At 38.4% G+C, this 18,525-nt stretch overlaps 2 protein-coding genes across 3 annotated transcripts; both read left to right on the top strand.

Moving 5' to 3' along the window:
* Window positions 1–921: 921 nt before the first annotated feature.
* Window positions 922–6,802, top strand: si:dkey-17e16.9 (hydroperoxide isomerase ALOXE3). The gene is made up of 14 exons (XM_018672597.2): window positions 922–1,203; window positions 2,209–2,413; window positions 2,513–2,594; window positions 2,701–2,820; window positions 2,929–3,032; window positions 3,609–3,781; window positions 3,955–4,098; window positions 4,252–4,455; window positions 4,551–4,637; window positions 4,791–4,957; window positions 5,115–5,236; window positions 5,365–5,465; window positions 5,677–5,844; window positions 5,970–6,802. The coding sequence occupies exons 1-14, from the start codon at window positions 1,057–1,059 to the stop codon at window positions 6,147–6,149; spliced, it is 2,004 nt and encodes a 667-aa protein (XP_018528113.1). The 5' UTR covers window positions 922–1,056; the 3' UTR covers window positions 6,150–6,802.
* Window positions 6,803–6,945: 143 nt separating this feature from the next.
* Window positions 6,946–14,938, top strand: epm2a (EPM2A glucan phosphatase, laforin). 2 transcript variants are annotated; one of them, XM_018672660.2, is made up of 4 exons: window positions 6,946–7,553; window positions 8,071–8,245; window positions 11,785–12,029; window positions 13,247–14,938. In XM_018672660.2, exons 1-4 carry the CDS (start codon window positions 7,307–7,309, stop codon window positions 13,528–13,530), a joined length of 951 nt encoding a protein of 316 aa, XP_018528176.1. In that variant the 5' UTR covers window positions 6,946–7,306; the 3' UTR covers window positions 13,531–14,938. The 2 variants fall into 2 exon arrangements, with proteins under 2 accessions (XP_018528176.1, XP_050927814.1); XM_051071857.1 differs by having other exon boundaries at window positions 7,419–7,553; window positions 8,051–8,245.
* Window positions 14,939–18,525: the final 3,587 nt, after the last annotated feature.

Genomic DNA, 18,525 nt, shown 5'->3' with positions numbered 1-18,525 from the left:
CCACAGATCCTAATATTGATAGAATTGATATCAACGTTGGTGTTGGTCTCAGAGTGATACTTTAGTTTCTGTCTCTGTCCTCTATGTTCACTATCGCAGGAAATATGCCCATTTGGGGCACAGGTGGGGCCACTGTGGGCTGCCCACTGCAGATTTCATGTTTGCAAATTCAGTTCATTGCAGTAATAAAAAAATATTATAGACAGATAACTTTATTAATCCCAGAGGGAAATTGGTTTGTTATAGCAGCCAGGTAAATCACAATAAGATACAGCAGATGATCGTGGGTGTAAACAATGCCAGCAGTGTTACAGGCATGGCTTCCGGCTGTTGGGAGCAACCCAAGTACAAGACAAAGCAATAAAAGTTTTCTCAAGAACTGAAAACGCATCCTGATGCCAACATGGAATCCAGAATTAAGTATAAGTGTAATGTGCGGGTTCAAAATCCAATAACACACGATTAAACACTATGTGACACTACAAAAACACACAAAGGATAGATAATACCGGGAGCTGCCATAAAAACTGCTTAAAATCTGCCCTAGGTTTTAGCAGGCACATGATAAACTAATTAACAGTTTAAAGCAAAAATCACAAAATCATGTAGTGGTTATGAAAATATATTCAGATTTAGCATATTGATGATACAGTTATCTTATAAATCATGACACACTGCTCACCCCTACATGAAAGTAAATAAGCTGCTTTTATAAGCAAAAATATATGTATCTCTACTGGTATCAGCAACACTGGGTCTGTACTTATTGTTAAATCAATGCCTGATTTTGCAATATTGCACAACTTTAACGCTTATCGTAGCACATCAGCATACATAAACAAAAACCAGTAATGCAACTTTAACCAACCTGCATGTAAATACGCAATCAGGGAGGTAGTCTCAAAAAATACAAAAAAAGGCATAGAGCACAAAGGAGGAAAACCAGGATCTGCAGCCATAGGGCAAAGGGCTAGGCAGAGTAGTAGTAGTGGCAGTAGTAGCAGTGTCATTATTGTTAGTCTTTTTTTTTTTTTAGACAATATTCACTGAGTGACCATGGCTGAGTACAAGCTGGAGCTGACAACAGGTGACATGCAATATGCAGGAACACTAGATCACATATTTGTCACCTTGTTTGGAAATGAAGGGCAGAGTGAGCGCACTGAGTTGAACAACTTTGGCATTGACTTCACAGCTGGGAAGGTAAGTTGAATCCAGTTGTACATTGCTCATATAATGATTCTCAAATTAGGTCTAGGTTGTTTGTTCATATATATATATATATAATGTAGGGGTAGTATTTATTTCTACCTAATGACTAATTGGAGGATACTACAATCACCTTTATTTAATTTACTACACTTAGTTATACATAACAAACAGCACCATCATATGGCAATCTTGTGAACATACTGCATTTTAAGGACTGCAAGACCCAGAGGGAAATTTGTTTAACACAAATTTTTCAGTATAAGACAAGCTGATTTCTGCCTGAACATTTAGTATATACACATTTTTCATTTCTAAATATTTTTCACAAGTCACACTGTTTTCCTATGAGTTGCCAAAGTCTTGTTCAGGGTGTGGCCTCTGTGACTATTTTACAGCCAGCTGTCATGGTTGTCTGTGCTTTAATGTGGATACAGGTTTTTACATTTTTTGTATTATTAAAACAGCAATTCTCGTCCAAATATTTTGATTTAAATGTGTATATACTACACAGCAATATAGAGTGTATATGTGTCATGAAAATGTATAGATTTAGCATCTTGATGATGCAGTTACCTCTTAAATCTTGACAGACTGCTTTCTCCTACATGAAAGTACACAAGCTGTTTTTATAAGTAAAAAGTATCGGGATCAATATCAGTATCAGCCATAGTGGCCATATATTTACTTGTTAAATGATCGAAACCAGATTTTGCACCACATGAACGCTTATCACATCAAATCAGCATGTAAAACCAGTGACACCTGTTTCAACAGCCCTCGTGTAAACATACAATCAAGAAAGTACTCTTGAAAGTCTCAAAAAGAACAAAATTAGACTAGGGGATAGCTACAAAAAGAGGCAGGGAACAAGAATTCAGAGCACAGAGATGGACAACCGGGACCTACAGCTATAAGGCTAATGGGTAGGTAGAGTAGTGAATAATGCACATAGGGTCATTATTTATTTATTTGCTAAATACCAGCCCTTGTTTCCAGACAGGGACCTACACCATCAAAACCAAGTCATCTCTGGGGAAACTTCTACTGGTCAAGGTGGAGAAAGATCCCTATTTTGTTTTCCCGGAAGACGAGTGGTACTGCTCCAAAATGGTGGTGACAACTCCAGAAGGAGATGTCATCCTCTTCCCCTGTTACAGATGGATCTCCAGGGGAGAACTGGTGGAGCTGAGAGGAGGGAGAGGTATGATTTAAGTTCCCTCAAATAATTTCTAATAAAAATCAGGGGCCCAGCACTGACCGATGTGTGGACCATTCTGAAAATGCTCTTTTCACCTCACAGCCATGAAAGTTTTTGAGGAGGAACATCCCCTGTTGGCTGACCACCGGAAAAAAGAGCTGACACTTAGAAAGAGCTTGTACCAGTAAGTAAGCAGTGCAATATATACCTAGAGCTGCAGATATGGTGTCTTATCTGAAGACATTTCACTGTTCACTTTTTCGGTAACTTCATATCTTTATATATTTTAGATGGAAAATTATGTCTGAAGGACTACTCCATGTCAGCAGTTTCAAAATGTCAGAGCTCCCAGCTGAGATCCGCTTATCTAAGTCCAAAACTGACGAAACACATTACGAAAAGATGAAAACGTGGGTCTATCTAACTATTTATGATTGACATAACAGGATTGCAATATACTCATGTTCTCTTTGTTTCACCCTTTTTTCATTTTTATTTTTTACCCTGTCTTACCTCAGGGGCATTGAACTAAAGCTTAAGGGGCTGCTTGGATCAACAGAAAGATGGAAAAGCATTGAGGACATGAAAAAAATCTTCTGGTTCAAAAAGACAACAATGTCAGGTAGATGTTATTTCCAGTTTTCCAGTTTAGTTACAAATGCAATGCCATTGTCATAGTTTCATAGTAACAGGTGACTGCATATATTGGCATATATTGGTACATTCTTGTTTGAACTTGCACAGCTTAGCACTTTAGGGAACAAGAATCAATGACACATGATACCGTGTTCAGATCAGTTCTGCCTTCATGCCCATATAACATCATCAAAAACAATTCACCTTTGTGGGGTATCTTTCAAACCATTTTACTGAATAAGTTTGCTGAGTAAAATGCTAAACATTTAATTTTGTCTGTTCAGGTTCTGAGAAATTGTTCAGTCAACACCTTACTAGTTTATTTTTCCATATAAACAAGATGCAAATGAGGGGCTCAGCAATAAGTTATCTGTAATCTATTTTGAACATTATTTTTTATCAATACATGAAAACCACATATTCTGTCCTATGCAAATAGTTCAAAATTATTTTCAACTCTTTTTTGAGCTCCTGAATCAATTTGCCATTGTGGGATTATCTAAACCTCAGAAACACTTGTCTAATGATAGAACATTTTACAAAAAAATTGTTTTTCTTCCAGAGTATGTTACAGAGCACTGGAAGGATGACGACTTTTATGGATACCAGTTTCTGAACGGAATCAACCCCAATGTGATCAAGCGCTGCTCAGAGCTTCCCCCAAACTTTCCAGTCACAGAGGAGATGGTGAAGCAGTTTCTGGAAAAAGGGAGCTCTCTGCAGAAGGAAATGGAGGTATGAAGGAAGAGTGGCTTTACATGGGTGATAACCTCTTCTTTGGGAGACAATCTGTACATTCAAAACCTGTACTTAGAACGGTTAGCCACAACTTTAAAACTAGTTGCTAGTTTTAAAATTACAGCTGACTGATGACCAAAACACTTCTTCTGTGTTTCCTTCCCACACAGAAAGGAAATATATTCCTCTATGACCAAACGAAGATGGATGGAATACCCCCTAGAACCAACAATGGTGAACCTTTGCATGTAACTGCTGGTCTCTGTTTGTTCTACTTGAACCCTGAAAACAAACTGATGCCGATTGCAATTCAGGTATTTTGCTGATACAGCAAATAAGCAACTGTATATATTCACATAAAATCACTGTTCTGTCATATTACATTCCATAATACTTTAGTAGGTTTTCAGAAGTCATATTATACTCTTTAACATATAAAAACTAAACATGTTTTCATCGCAATCCAGCTGCATCAACAACCGTCTGAGCAGAATCCCATCTTTCTGCCCAGTGACACGGAGACAGACTGGCTGCTAGCCAAAATGTATATCAAAAATGCAGATTACATGGATCATGAAGCAGTCCATCACCTCATGAGAACTCACTTAGTGGCAGAGGCCTGTGCTGTTGCCACTTTTCGCAACCTCCCTGTGATTCATCCCCTCTATAAGGTATAATTACACAGAGGAGATCACAGAGCTCTGCTGTTCTGTTCTGAAATAATCTCTTACTTTGACATTTAACACCCCCCCCTTTTTCTGTACAGCTCTTGATTTCACACTTTCGGTACACTATCTTCATAAACAGTGCTGCTCGTGAAAAACTTTTGGGACCTGATGGACCCCTATCAATAGTAAGACTCTTGAATATAATCTTTTTAAATATTCTGACTATTCCTATTAAACTGAACCATTGCAAAACTGAGCCTCTTTTTCTTTTTTGACAATGTAGAATTTTCTTAAGAAACCTGTCTGATGGTAATTATTTCTATATTATTGATTATTAGAGTTCACTTGGATATGAGGGACTGATGGAGCTCATGAGAAGGTCTCTCTCTGAAATGACCTACAGCTCCCTCTGTCTGCCAGAGAACATTGCTGCACGAGGACTGGAGTCAATCCCTAACTTCTACTACAGAGATGATGGACTGAAGCTGTGGAACATCACTGCCAGGTAACTTTTAATTTAGGTAATAAATATTACAGCTGTCCACAGTGATCTATTTTACACCAGTTTACAGGCATATATGTGTAGGGGGGAGTTTTCAGTCTTTTTCCCACATACAAATGTATGTATTTAATTGTAAATTAAATTGTTTTGTGTTTAAAAGCTTTGTGAAGTCAGTCGTGGAGTACTACTATCCCTCTGACAGTGAGGTTGGTAAAGACACCGAGCTGCAGGACTGGATCAATGAGATATTCACCCGTTGCATCTTAGGAAACACTGCCTCAGGTATGTAACCCATGTTCTGATGCAATTTGTAAACACAACCTGGACATATAGTACTCTGTAGTATACTCAAATTTCCAAGCAGGTAGTGAATGCCAAAGATTAACTGATAAGGGTGGTGCTGCGAACAGGGTTTCCATCATGCTTTAACACTGTGGAGGAAGTGATCAGATTCGTCACCATGGTGATCTTCACAGTGACGGCTCAACATGCTGCAGTCAATAACGGACAGGTGAGGCAAGAGTAAATAGCTGGGACAATGGAATACATGTTGATGTTTGATCAAATTTGCTTTAACACTTACTGTATAGGGAACTATATGAGAAATATAGCAGATCTGACATTTTCCATCAATGTTGCCACAACCCCATCATATGAAATAGAATATCACAGAGATAGAAAAATCTTAAGTGCTAAATATTGAAGCTTCTTTCATCATCTAGTTTGACTACGGCTGGATGCCCAATAACTCACTCCTGCTGCTCAAACCACCTCCAACCACTAAGGGGCAGTCAAGCATGAAGACAATCCTGGAGACCCTCCCAAATATTGGAGACACTGTCAAAATTCAAGCAATGGAGTGGATGCTTTCAACCAACTACACTGATAAGGTAAGTTTGGCGTTAATAAATATTTATAAAGTGCAGTTGTGTCAGTGTGGACTACACATGGCCTTTTAGTACTGCACACTACTGTGTAAGTCTACTTTTCTGTCTTGCTTTTGTCATTTTGGCAGGTTCCCATGGGTGCATATCCTGAGGAGCGATTCCATGAGCCTGCCCTTAAGCAGATGATTAAGGACTTTCAGGCAGAGTTGTCCTACCTCAGTGAAGAAATTACAGCAAGAAACTTACAGCTTGAAGTACCCTACACATATCTGAACCCTACTCAGATAGAGAACAGCATAACTATTTAACTAAACCAGAGGACAACTGCTGATAAATGATGACACAATGTGCTGAAATGTAACTGCTTAATGCTCCTAATACAGCAAACTCTATGGTAGCCTATTTTCTGAGGGAGCCATTCTGTATTAGTTGATAAGCTGATCATGAGGTGTTGCATGCTAGTAGACTATATTTTAGTTGTACTTTTCTGCCATGATTTTGGTGCTTCAGACCTCTACAAGTGCATAAAATGTATATTTACATATTATCAATCAATTCTGCAGAGCTACTGTGTGTTCAATGCCAGTCAAGATGATCTAGATAATATTAGAGTTCTGGCTTAGAGGCAGTTTCGCTTTACGTTTTTTTATCAGCAATTGAAAACACACATATATACACACATACACACATGCACGTGGGCATAATGGACCAATAGTAGCTTGGTTTGACCCCTTTTTATCAAGTTTAAAAGTTGAGTTCAAGCTTGTTTGTTTAACCGCATTTATACATTTATAAAACTTTGGTATATTATTTTTATTGGAAATGCATGAATTCGTCACCTTGAAAATATGGGCTCCTAAGTACAACCTCATTGTAACAAAAAGTGATTTCACCTGTGATTTCCAATTAAAGCTGACTGCATGAACATGCTTATAAAAAAAAACCTGCAGCTTTTTCAGTAATGCAACATGGCTCCATAATGTAAGGAATTACCAGAACAAGTGTCAGTATGTATCATCCAAACCAAGGGGCACTGAGTCTGTAGTCAAATAGATATATAAAAAAAAAGGTGGTAGTATGAGTGTACAGACTTTTGTTGCAATTGGTTCTTGAATATAGACATTTCATAATAGTTTAATTTTTCAAACATGTCTGTATTTCAAATCAATTGGCTTCATTCTTCTTGGGCTTTAGCAAAAGGGGTGTACTCAGTTTTGCTGTATCCCTACAGTGCACATATCTAGTTAACACACGCAGTTGCGGCTTATGTATGGTGCCCTGTAACTGTGACAGAGTGGGACCTCGTTCCTTTCTCCCCGTCTTTGCTGCAAAATACACGAGTCAAAACAAGACCCGATCGATTATTTTTAGACAACACCAAACAAACACGTGCTGTAATATAGGCTATAATAATCCCAGCCTGCCATCCTAAACGACCGAGGACATCTTTTCAAGGCTGCAAGCCATGTTATTCAGATTCGGCGTCATTCTCACTCCGGAGTCCTCGGATGTTGAGGTCTTCGTTTTGGGTTCACGTGTGGAAATGGGCCACTGGGACCCGAGCAGAGCGGTCCAAATGAAAACCTCACAGAAGCTTGTTTCACCTCATGAACCGAATCTGTGGATCGGTGACGTGCAGCTGGCAGAGCCGTATAAAGACCCTCTGTGGTTCAAGTTCGTCAAAAGAGTCAGAGGCACTTATATCTGGGAAGGTATACATCAACATTGTAACGTTGGGCATCAGATTTAGCCGCGTGTATAGGGATACTGCTATCAAACAGATTTAATGTAACGCCCACTGAAAGTAACATTTCAGGCAAAAGACGAAAACAGATCCGCCATGTTTGATTTATGTGTAATGTGTCCTTACCGCCACATGATGGTGGTAAAGTGACATTAGTCATTCACAAGTATGCTCACTGGCTAATCAATTTTATTGCACCTGTATCTGTACCTTTTTGTACAGTCTTACAAATATAATTGGTTATTATTATTATTATTATTATTATTATTATTATTATTATTATTAGTGTGTCATATTATTATTTAGATTACACTTGTTATTGATACTTGTTATACTTTGTCCCTCAAAGAAAAACAGAGGCAACATCCCACCGTATTTGTTTAGGAGAGACATAAATATCTTTTTGAGTATTCCTCGTTTCCAAAACATCCTAAAATGAGTATTTGGTCACTAACTTGCACAAAGGTTGTCTTCTTTGTCACCAGGTAGCGGTCCAAGCCATGACAGGTGCTGTTCTTATGATAAGAGGAACATGGTGGATGGAGTGTACTGCCACCCAATCGGTCACTGGATAGAGGAAACAGGACACACAGATGAGATGAAACATACCACCAACTTTTACTTCAGTGTGGCTGGTCAGAAGGCCATGCATTTTTCCAGGTAATACAATAAAAATCGTCTTTGCAATGCTGTGGGTGTCAAAAATTCATGAAGCAAGTAAAACCTGTCACAGTTTCAGCTGAAAGATTTTGAAATCATAGTGTTACTAAGTTGGAAGCCTGACTTTAGGCTGATACAGGTGAGCAGCATAGGTGGCATTATACAGGAAGTCAATCCTACTACATGAACGCAAACTGCTGGGGTGGACTTAAACAAGATGCATGCCAACATTAGAGCTTCAGGGTGTTTTTTTATTACTGTCGTTTCTGTTTTTGTTGAGCTTTACCTCTGAACCCCCAGTGGAAAAATAGGATTTGGTCTATGCAAGTCAACTATGTATTAAGACAGAGAAAACAAACAGCCGGACTTTGATACTTTAGATAATATATTTTTATTTTCATAGCCCACAATCTGGATAATTGAAACCTGACACCCCTACAAATCCTGCACAGCCGGACTTCACCTCATTCTATGACGTGACTGTGTCCAGCCAAGAAATAGTTTGGCACATGACACCCTATAAAACCCCAATTTGTAATTTTTTACACTTTGGCTTTAGTATGGATTAAACAAACATGATATAACTTGTCAGTTTGTGAGGTTTAGTGTTGTTATACTTGGACACAGCCAGGCTAGCTGTGTCATACCTGTGCCTTTATGCTAAGCTAACTACATATTGAAGGAAGCTTCATATTTACTGTACAGACAAAAGTGTAATTTAGATCTTCTCAACTAACGCTCGGCAAGTAAGCAAATAAAACAGATTCCAGGATACCGAACTATTCCTTTCACAGTTTTCTGTTGTGATTTTCCATTATTTGGAATGATATATTTTTTTCATCTCACATCTGCAGTTTCCAATCAAAAAAGGCCCTAAACTCACAAACTGCGAAAATAGCCTTCCTATAGTAAATACAGAGATCCAATGAAATGTGATGATTGTTGAGTTTTCTGCCTATGTGATGTGAAATCTGATATTTCTACCAAATTTAATAATGCAAAAAATAATGAGGTCCCCTGGGGCCAGTTAATTTCCATGCTGAAGAATTGGGATCAGATCAACTCCTCTTTTTCATATCTTCCTTACAGTTTTCAAACATAACCGATCGTCTTCAGTCAGGCTCACACATTAACAGTGCAAGTTTAAATTCTGCTTTGTCCTAATATTAAATCTGTCAGAGAAAGTGCTTCTGATGTACTTAAGTGTCCTACAAGAAGGGGAGAGTAGTCATGTTGCACCTACCTTTTTTGATGAGAGCAAACAAAGCCTCAGTCACCCTTTTATGTCTGTTCACTCCTTTATTTTTTAACTTTGCTCTCTACTTTTAGTTATAATCACTGTCTGTCACTTTGAAAACGATCATTCTTTATTAGAGTAGACCACTAGCAACCTTGTTGAAAGCCATTGAGCTGTTTGTGTCAGCTCGTAACATTTCAGGTTGAATAGTTGCAGTAATTAACCTTAATCTTGATCAGTTACTCTATGCTCCAGTGTCAATCACAGAATTTACAGTGGGATCCTTGACTAATACTGTTGTTTCATTATTTATTGCAAATAAAAGAAAGAAATCTGTCTAATAAGTAAAAGTCAACAGTTTCCATGTGCACTGCTACCCTAAATCCTTTTTGCACTGTCTGGCACTGAGTTACTACAAGTTTTTGTAGGTTTTGAGGTTATGTCACTATTTCGGCACCCGTTTAGAGCACCTAAAAATGTCTCATGCCGTGAGTGAGTCAGTTTTTTTTTTTCTTTTTTAAAATACTCCTAGAAACATACAATTAGGAAAGTCAACACTCCTTGCTCATCTCTGAAGCATTTGCTACCATCTTTAGCCCTCTGATGTGCCTCTTACTCTAACCCCACATCTGTGACAACTTCTAGGATTTTGAAGTAAAAGTAATGTTGAAGCATGAGCAGTAGTGAGAAAGGCTTAGAGAGGTAGTTGTATTTTGCTAAATCTCTGGAGTTAGCTGCAACAGAAATGTGATCATTTGGAGGATACTGTGTTCACACTTGGATGAAATCTGTGTTTTGGGCTGAGGATAGACAACAGACAACATCCAGCATGCACTCAATCAACCTACCGATGCATACCTTCTTTTTGTAAGGCCTATGCATAGTGCCATGGTCTACCAGGCAGAGCAGAAAGTAACCACAGATCCCTAAAAGCAGTGAGTACATTACTTGCATATGAATGAGGAGGCTTGGCTGGTGCCATCAGGTTTTAATTTGTGTCCAAAGACCTTACAAGGCTTATGTCAAGGACCTGTGTTCAGTAGGAAGCACTATGCCCTTGTATCTTGCCTATTAATAGCTTTTTAAATTAGTCTCTCAGACCTTGCATCTGTGTAGCCCCAAGTATGATTCACACTCACCTATGTAGTAAATCATTGTATGATTCAAAGAGACTTTAGCTCACTCTTTAGCCAGTACCTCGTCTCTCATGCTCACATTCAGAAGAGAGGGAGCCTAAGGGTTATACAGCCATTTTTGTAATGAGTTTTTATTACTGCTGTACTAGACAAGTGGGATATTTCATAATGTTGAGATGTTTGTTTTTCAGTTAGTCTTTTTTTAACATCATCTTAGAAGAACTAAACACTAGAGACCAAATAGACATCATTTTCAAAAGATTAGCATATAATCCTGTCATTTAGTTATGCTATGCAGTGTATGAAAACACACTGTAAACAGGAAAACCATCCACTAGCATCAGCATTTCTTCTACTTTCATTTTACCATAATAGCCTGAAAAGGTCAAATTGCTAGTATTACAAGAGAGATAAGAAGAAATGTTTTTTACAAATATAATTTTTTTATATAAATTATATAGGCCTCTTGATACTATACTGACACTGTGAGAGTAAGAAAAACAGGTGTTAAGTTCTTCAGTGGCAAGAGAGACAGCTGATTCATCAACAACAAAGCTGATTTTCAGGTATTTTATGTAAAAAACTGAGTAACGGTAACGGCCTTCGGTAACCAGTCGAGATCAGAGACTTTCACTGCCATGCCCCTCTGGAACATCGCAGATTAACAGCGTCCTTTCATCCTTTTACGTGTCACCCTCCTCCGGTTGTTGACTTTATGCATGCTAATGAGCACTAAATGGAGTCTGCCTCAGATCATAGTGGTCAGGAAGAAAATTACAGGGACAAGTGGTCAATAAAACATCATTGATATGAGGGAGAGAGGGAGGAAGGTAGGATAAAAGGAACAGAGAGAGATGAAACCTTTTGGTCATTAGTGACCTGCAAAGATTCACTTTCCTCTGATCTGTCTGTTACTGTCTGTACAGTGACAGTTATAGTTCAGTTTTCAAAAAACATCATATCCTCTCTATATTATCACAAGTTTTTAAACATTGCTTTTGAATGGTAGATCTATTCCAATTCACCTTCACATTATCTTGCAGATTTCTAAGTGGCTAGTCAGTCATTGCCTGGACCTCACAAACAAATATCAACATGTGTAACATACTGTATAATAAGAATTTTAACACACAAATAAATGATTAATGTATCTCTGTTGCCCTCAGGGTGCTCCCACGTGTTTGGCTGGGCAGCTGCCCTCGGCAGGTGGAACATGTGACGATCAAGATGAAGCATGAATTGGGCATTACTGCAGTGATGAACTTCCAGACAGAGTGGGATGTGGTGAACAACTCCTATGGTTGCAGACGCAACCCTGGGGAAGCCATGACCCCAGAGACCATGATGCATTTGTACAAAGACTGTGGCCTGGTCTATGTGTGGATACCCACACCTGACATGAGCACTGAGGGTAAGAAATTTTGTGGAATAAATTCAGTAATATCATGATATTTAGTTAAGTAAGAGTAAGGGAACAGACACCGCTTTGAGCTATTATGGACCAAAGACACTTGCACTGGCAGTGTATGTGCTTTAAGCTCTAAACATACTCATTATGCCAACCTTCACCGTGCTGTTTTTTCACCTCAAAAAGCTAATTGAGGGTTCCTTTCAAATATTTCAAAGGTCAGAAAATCAGCGAGGATGAATGCTTTTATTAAGTTTCTAGAGCTAGATGAATGCACAAAATGTACCTGAAAAGGATCTGTGATCTGTGAAATTATAGCCAACCATGACCACAAATCACCTTCCAAGGTTTCCTCTGCACAGAACATTCAGAATTATTCATTAATTACAGTATCTCAAGCATTGTGTTAGTCACAAAATAACATAATAAATAATAAAAAACAAGAATTAACTGATGTGGCATTTTGTATGACATTCTGAGAAAACCCCTGGAAGCAGTTCTTGATACTTAATAGTCCATTCCTGGCAGTATTGCATTTTTCTCTGGAATCCAGCAACCTGTACAAGGATTGTGATGAGTGTATATTTTATGTATGCATAGGTATGCCTTGAGGTAAACAACTCCCAACTGTAATTTAAGATATATTCATGTTTTTTCTCCAAAGGTGATACAAAGTGATAAATATCCAAGTTAAGCCATGCAGGTCACAGACTGTTTAAAGACAAGTCTTGCGATATTCCTTTATTTTTCTTAATGTCAATAAATCTAATGAAAAGACCAAAACCAATGATGAGCTGATCCTACAAACAAGTATGTTACATCTGTTTATCCAAAGCCAGATACATCATTCCTCTGTGCCATAGGCCTCCACTGTCAACCAGAAACTATTAAAACACATTATTGAGCCACATCATTGCATTAGGTGACATGTTTCTTAACTCTGAGTCTATCCCACATACTGCACACCATCTCAGTTCTGTAAATACTCACTGGAAAAATTTGCAAAATCACTGCAAAATTTAGCCAGTTACTTCAGTTTTAACAGCTGTTTTGGGGAATTGCTGAACCCATTTTTAAAACTTAGACTCAGGGCTCAGTGCCACAGACAGACCAGGGAAGTCAGAAAATATTGCAAAACTAATAATAATAATAATAATAATAATAATAATAATCACCAGCATTCTCCTATATGTGTATTGTGTTACTCTCTCCTTATGCAGGTCGAATCAGGATGCTTCCCCAGGCTGTATTCTTGCTTCATGGTCTCTTGGAGAATGGTCACACTGTCTATGTTCACTGTAATGCTGGAGTGGGCAGGTCGACGGCTGCTGTGTGTGGCCTGCTCATGTACATCCTTGGCTGGAGCATGAGGAAGGTGCAGTACTTTGTTGCAGCCAAGAGGCCAGTAGTGTACATAGATGAGGAAGCTTTAGTCCAGGCTCAGGCAGACTTCATCCAGAAGTTTGGACGACTGCGATCATCCATCTCTGACCCAGAGACATAAAAGTTGAGTGCCTTTGTGTTGAGGTCTTCAAATTTGAGGAAGATATTTACCGTTACTGAAAGCTCCACTGGGCTGGACTTATTTTCTATATGCTATATATATATATATATAGCAAGAAAAATTACTTCTTTCTATTTCAATCTAATGGATGTAAATGACCCAATTGAGCTGAGTGGCTTTTGAAATCTGGTTGATCCTGAAATAGAGAGAGCGCTCTACTGGCTGCCAGCATAGATCTTGCAAGTAATTAATCCTACTGTGATGTGTTGGCTTTTAACTTCAGGAATTACTCTGTGACATTTAGCACATACAGTTGCGAATTATGCACTTGGAGTCAGCTGAGGACACTATTAGTAGTTTTCAGTAAATGTTGGCAGGGGAGTTTGGAAAGACATTTTCTTTTAGCCTTGTTTGTAATAATCATTGAACAGAATTGACATTTTGAGAAGGCAACTTTAAGCTGATGTGTTGCCAGGACTGAGAGAACACACAACAAAACAAACCCAATATCAATATACTAAAAAAATCAATGGAACAAAACCAGATACATTGTGCATGGTAAGAGTGTAATGGAAGCCGCTCAAAGACTTGGAGAAATATAAACTATTTCTCTGTCGCCATTGCATGTATCATTTAAGAGAATCCCCTTTCTAATCAGAGGGAAATTTTGTCTTTTTTTCTGGAGAAAAGTCTTAATGCTGCATGAAAATGGCAGCCCTTGCCAAAGCAACAAATCAATTCCTAAACCGACAATGCTTCTCCATATCTGTCTAACAGGGATTCTGCTCCCAGACATCGAAAAATACAGCTCCGCCCCATCTCTCTCAGAGAGCTTGATAGCATTTCATCTTTATTTATTTATCCGACAGATGCTATTCCGACCCATCTCCTAAATAACAAAAACAACATCACTGCCAGACAATTTTAATGCATACATAATAAGACATTATTGGAATACTGTTTGTTGTCAATTTTGAACCTCTGCCTAGATTCTTATTGAGGATATATTGCTTTTTCAAGATACAGTGTTTTTGTTACCTGCCCCTGATTTAAAAAAGTTAGTGGATTAGGAAGGAGAGAAGGTTTATCTCCTTAAGCATACTTTCCTTTCACACTTTTTATTTTCACTTTTCTTTAAATCCCTGCAGAAGGAAACACCTTATGAGGGTGTCAGTGTGGATGGGTGGGTAAATTGAGCCATGTATGTGCGCTAGTGGAAGTGAATCATTGTGGATTTCTAAACATTCTAAAAATACTCATAAAAACTGAATATGAAATGTGTGACATACTTTTCGTTTTTGAAGAAGACACAGAGTGTGTACAGATTTGAAAAATATGTCTCTCTGTACTTTACTGTATGTGTGTAATGGATGCAAATGTAATTGTTAAACATGATGCATTCACCCCACTGGGTTGCTGTCAGTGATTGATTTTATAAAGTATTTGTAGTCCACATAATTCCCAGGATCTGTCAGTCACCTACTGCAGTTCACCCACATCCTTGCATTCAAATTAGTGTAGCTATTAGGGAGCATTTGCAACTGTCACAGAGACGGCTTTATATGGTGCAGACGATGTTCCACAAACATCTCTAAAGTTCCATTAAATCCAGAGGGCGCCGTGAGAATATACTGTGTATTTGTGTTGTGCCTACTGTTTTGTCCTGCACTGTCCCTACAAGCCATGAACCTGTATTTATTCTCTCTGCTCCTCCATTTACTGACACATTTATTCTGCTGATTTAAAGCGTCATAGACCCATACTTTAAATTTGCTTCTGCAGTACACCTTTCCTTTATCCCCTTATGGATTCATCAACTGGGACTGACAATTTTCAGATTTTTTTAAGTAAAAAAAAAAAAAAAAGTATTATACTTAAAGACATTTTTAGTGTAGTCTTCAATACTCATGTCCTGCATATGAAGTAGCTGAATGATCAACGTACAGTAAGAATATGAGCAGCAGAGTAAATTTAAGATTAAGATTAAAACAGACTGAGCTGTTGAATTGAGATTAGTTATGATAACTTAATGATTTTAGCCATTAAGACTTCCTAATCATGGGTAATCAAAAGGAATCTTAGATCCTTGTGACGCTGTTAAGGATATCCCCACAGCCAGAGCAAGGCAGGCAGGTGGGTGGAGGGGCTTATATTAAAACTAAATAGACACACTGCTTTAACAGGCACACATGCCATGACATTTCTTATGCTGTCCATCAGTGTCTGTTTTGGGTGGCGAATTCAAATGAATACAAGTTCACTGTGACACGAGCTGACAGTGACACAGCACAGAGACAATGACCAAAATGAAAACAAAATATCAGAGCTGTGCCCAGAGTTTACTGCCAAACAACATCAACAGAATGTCTGAAATGGCAAATCTTGGCAGCTGTGAAGATTGTATCCCATTATTGTTGGCTGTATAAATAATACCAGTCCATTTAGCGGATCAAGACAGCAGTATATATATATAAAAGATGTATGTGACTGTTTAGTGACACTGAACTCAATAAAGGGTCCTGCACCACCTTGGACTTTATTTGCATATGTGCATGTAGTTTAAACATGTCCTCCAAGTTGGATTAAATGTGTTTTTTGTTGCTGTACACCTGCCAGACATTGTTTTTTGTTTTCCTAATAAGTTACTTAAAAGATTTTCCTCCATCTGGATAATTTGTAATTTTACGGTAGAAACTGACATTATCTGTCTATTTGTTGCAGAGACAGCACGCACACACACACACACATGCTATATTTATTCTCAACCTCATTTCATCTAACAGTTTGGTTCCAAAGTGGTTTTTGGTAACAAGCGAGACATTCAGTCCACATCTTGCAAAGGCTCATTAAATGTCCCTTGGCTTTATTTTGCATATCTGTGAGATGGATGAGCAGAGCTATTTAAAGTCAGTAAGGCACACTCACAAGAAGACGATATTTGTTTACTTTCTGTATGAGATATTACTATCTAAACCAGCCAGTCTATTTAAGCTTTAGAGAGTGAATTGTATTTTGTTCTCTAAGACACATGATGCTTTGAGCATGAACTCTGCCCTTTGAAATACATACTATTCATCTTCCGTGCAGTTCTATTAGCTTAACCAGTCTGCACCAGGCATTCATTTATCATAGAGAGGTAAAGCTTTTTTACCAGTGCAGACAATTATGTCACACATACAAAGAGACGCAAAGGATTTATATGCATCACATCAGTCTGGGAACCATTGGCCAATCTACTTAATAGATTCAGAGTCCAGCCATATCATTTGCATGCTCTGGGCTCACTATGTGCTTAAGAAAAACCCAGCAATGAAGACACTGCTCTTGACTGTGCTCCTGGGCAGAGCTCCAGACACCCTGTCAGATGCTGACTGTAGGGGACTGACTATAGCTCCAGATTTACAGACTTATTCTACCATGTAGGTTTCAGTAGCTTGCACCATCTTGTCAGAGGACAAGAGGGATGTTTATCAATACAGTTCAAGAACATCTGACTATGAGGCATTCAGTGCAATGTGAACAGACAAAGTTGGAAACAGAGTAAAAAATATCAATAAATCCAGGGGGCTGCAGTGTAACACTTAAATAATAACTAAACCAGAGATTGCGATATGTAGACTCACTGCATGAGGCTGGATAGCATTTTATAATGTCTGTGCCATGACAAAATATAGCATGTATTCCTGCAGATAAACAACCACACAAGGGTTAACAGACGTGAATTCTGTGTAGACTCTGATAGCAGTGAAGTCTGGAGAATGGTCAGTATTTTCCTAAAAGCAAAACTTGTTGGACCACTCTCCACATTTCACCTCCACTTTAGCAAGGTCAGAGGAATGTCCTTCAGATGAAAGAGCTATTTTTGATCAAGCAGAGATACGGCCAGGTTAGTGGAAGTGTCAAGCAACTTAATTTTATCAGTGTGGTCCAAGCTGAGCTTAGGATGAGGTGATAGCAAGCATCAAAAGGTCTGGAGAGAAAATTCTGAGAGACCTCTATCAAATTTCTTCCTTCCACCATTCAAGCATTCTGCTGTTACTGTAGCTGGGAAGTTTCACATATGTTGATATATAAGGATTCAAAGGTACAGAGTCAAGGAGAGGGAGCCGTCAACACATCCACCAAAGCCAATTGTGGGGATTATCCAAGCAGCCAACATCTGCTAAGCTGGTCTATTGGCCGACTGAACTTTAATGCATTATTTGCAGTCTGAGTCTGAGCTTGTGGCAGTGCCCCGCTGATATTCAATAATATCCAGCCTTTGTCCCAAGGCAACCATAACAATGACTGGGCTGATATATGCAGACTCGACATTTCTCGTGCAGACTGTGTGAATACAATCTGAGAATTGTTTATTGCTGCGACACGTACACTATGCAACCAATTAATTTCCTCATCAGTGGGTGGGCTTTTGCCTTTACTCTTGGTAAACTTTTCTTTCTAATCCTTTTTATTCAGAACCTTACTGAGATTGAGAGAAGGACGCTATTTTGCCCTTTCTATTAGGCATTTCTTTTTTTTACAGATACATTATATCATAAACCTCTTTTGAAAAGCTGCAAAAACAGCTGCTTTTAACTGCTTTGAAATGTCACTACTTATATATCCTGTTTATGTCAGATCATGAACAGTGGCCTCACCCAAAAAAATTAATCTATCTGCTTGATAATCAGTTTCTTTAGTGGTGTAGTTTTCAATCAGCTCAAGTGAGTAGTGTCCTCTAAATTTCTCCTGATAAAAGTAACTGATGTCAAAAATTCCTGCAGTGAACTGAATGGTTATAGTCAAACTATCTGTTTCAGTTGGTAAGGTTGCTTATCTAGATTTCAAAGCTTTTGCTGATGAATGTGAGCTGTGAGCCTAAGTGTGTGAGTTTTGACAAGACTAATCTTTGTCAAGCAAAAATCGCTTATGCTCTCATTACATGCATGTCTGAAGTTATTTAAATTAATGGCACCAGACCGTTGTTCACTGTTGCTGGACTGCAGAGAGATT

Source organism: Lates calcarifer, linkage group LG7_1 (assembly GCF_001640805.2).
Source record: "Lates calcarifer isolate ASB-BC8 linkage group LG7_1, TLL_Latcal_v3, whole genome shotgun sequence".
Taxonomy (NCBI): Eukaryota; Metazoa; Chordata; class Actinopteri; family Centropomidae; genus Lates; species Lates calcarifer.
The sequence above is the reverse complement of the archived record's forward strand: the minus strand, read 5'-3'. Positions and strand labels throughout refer to the sequence as shown.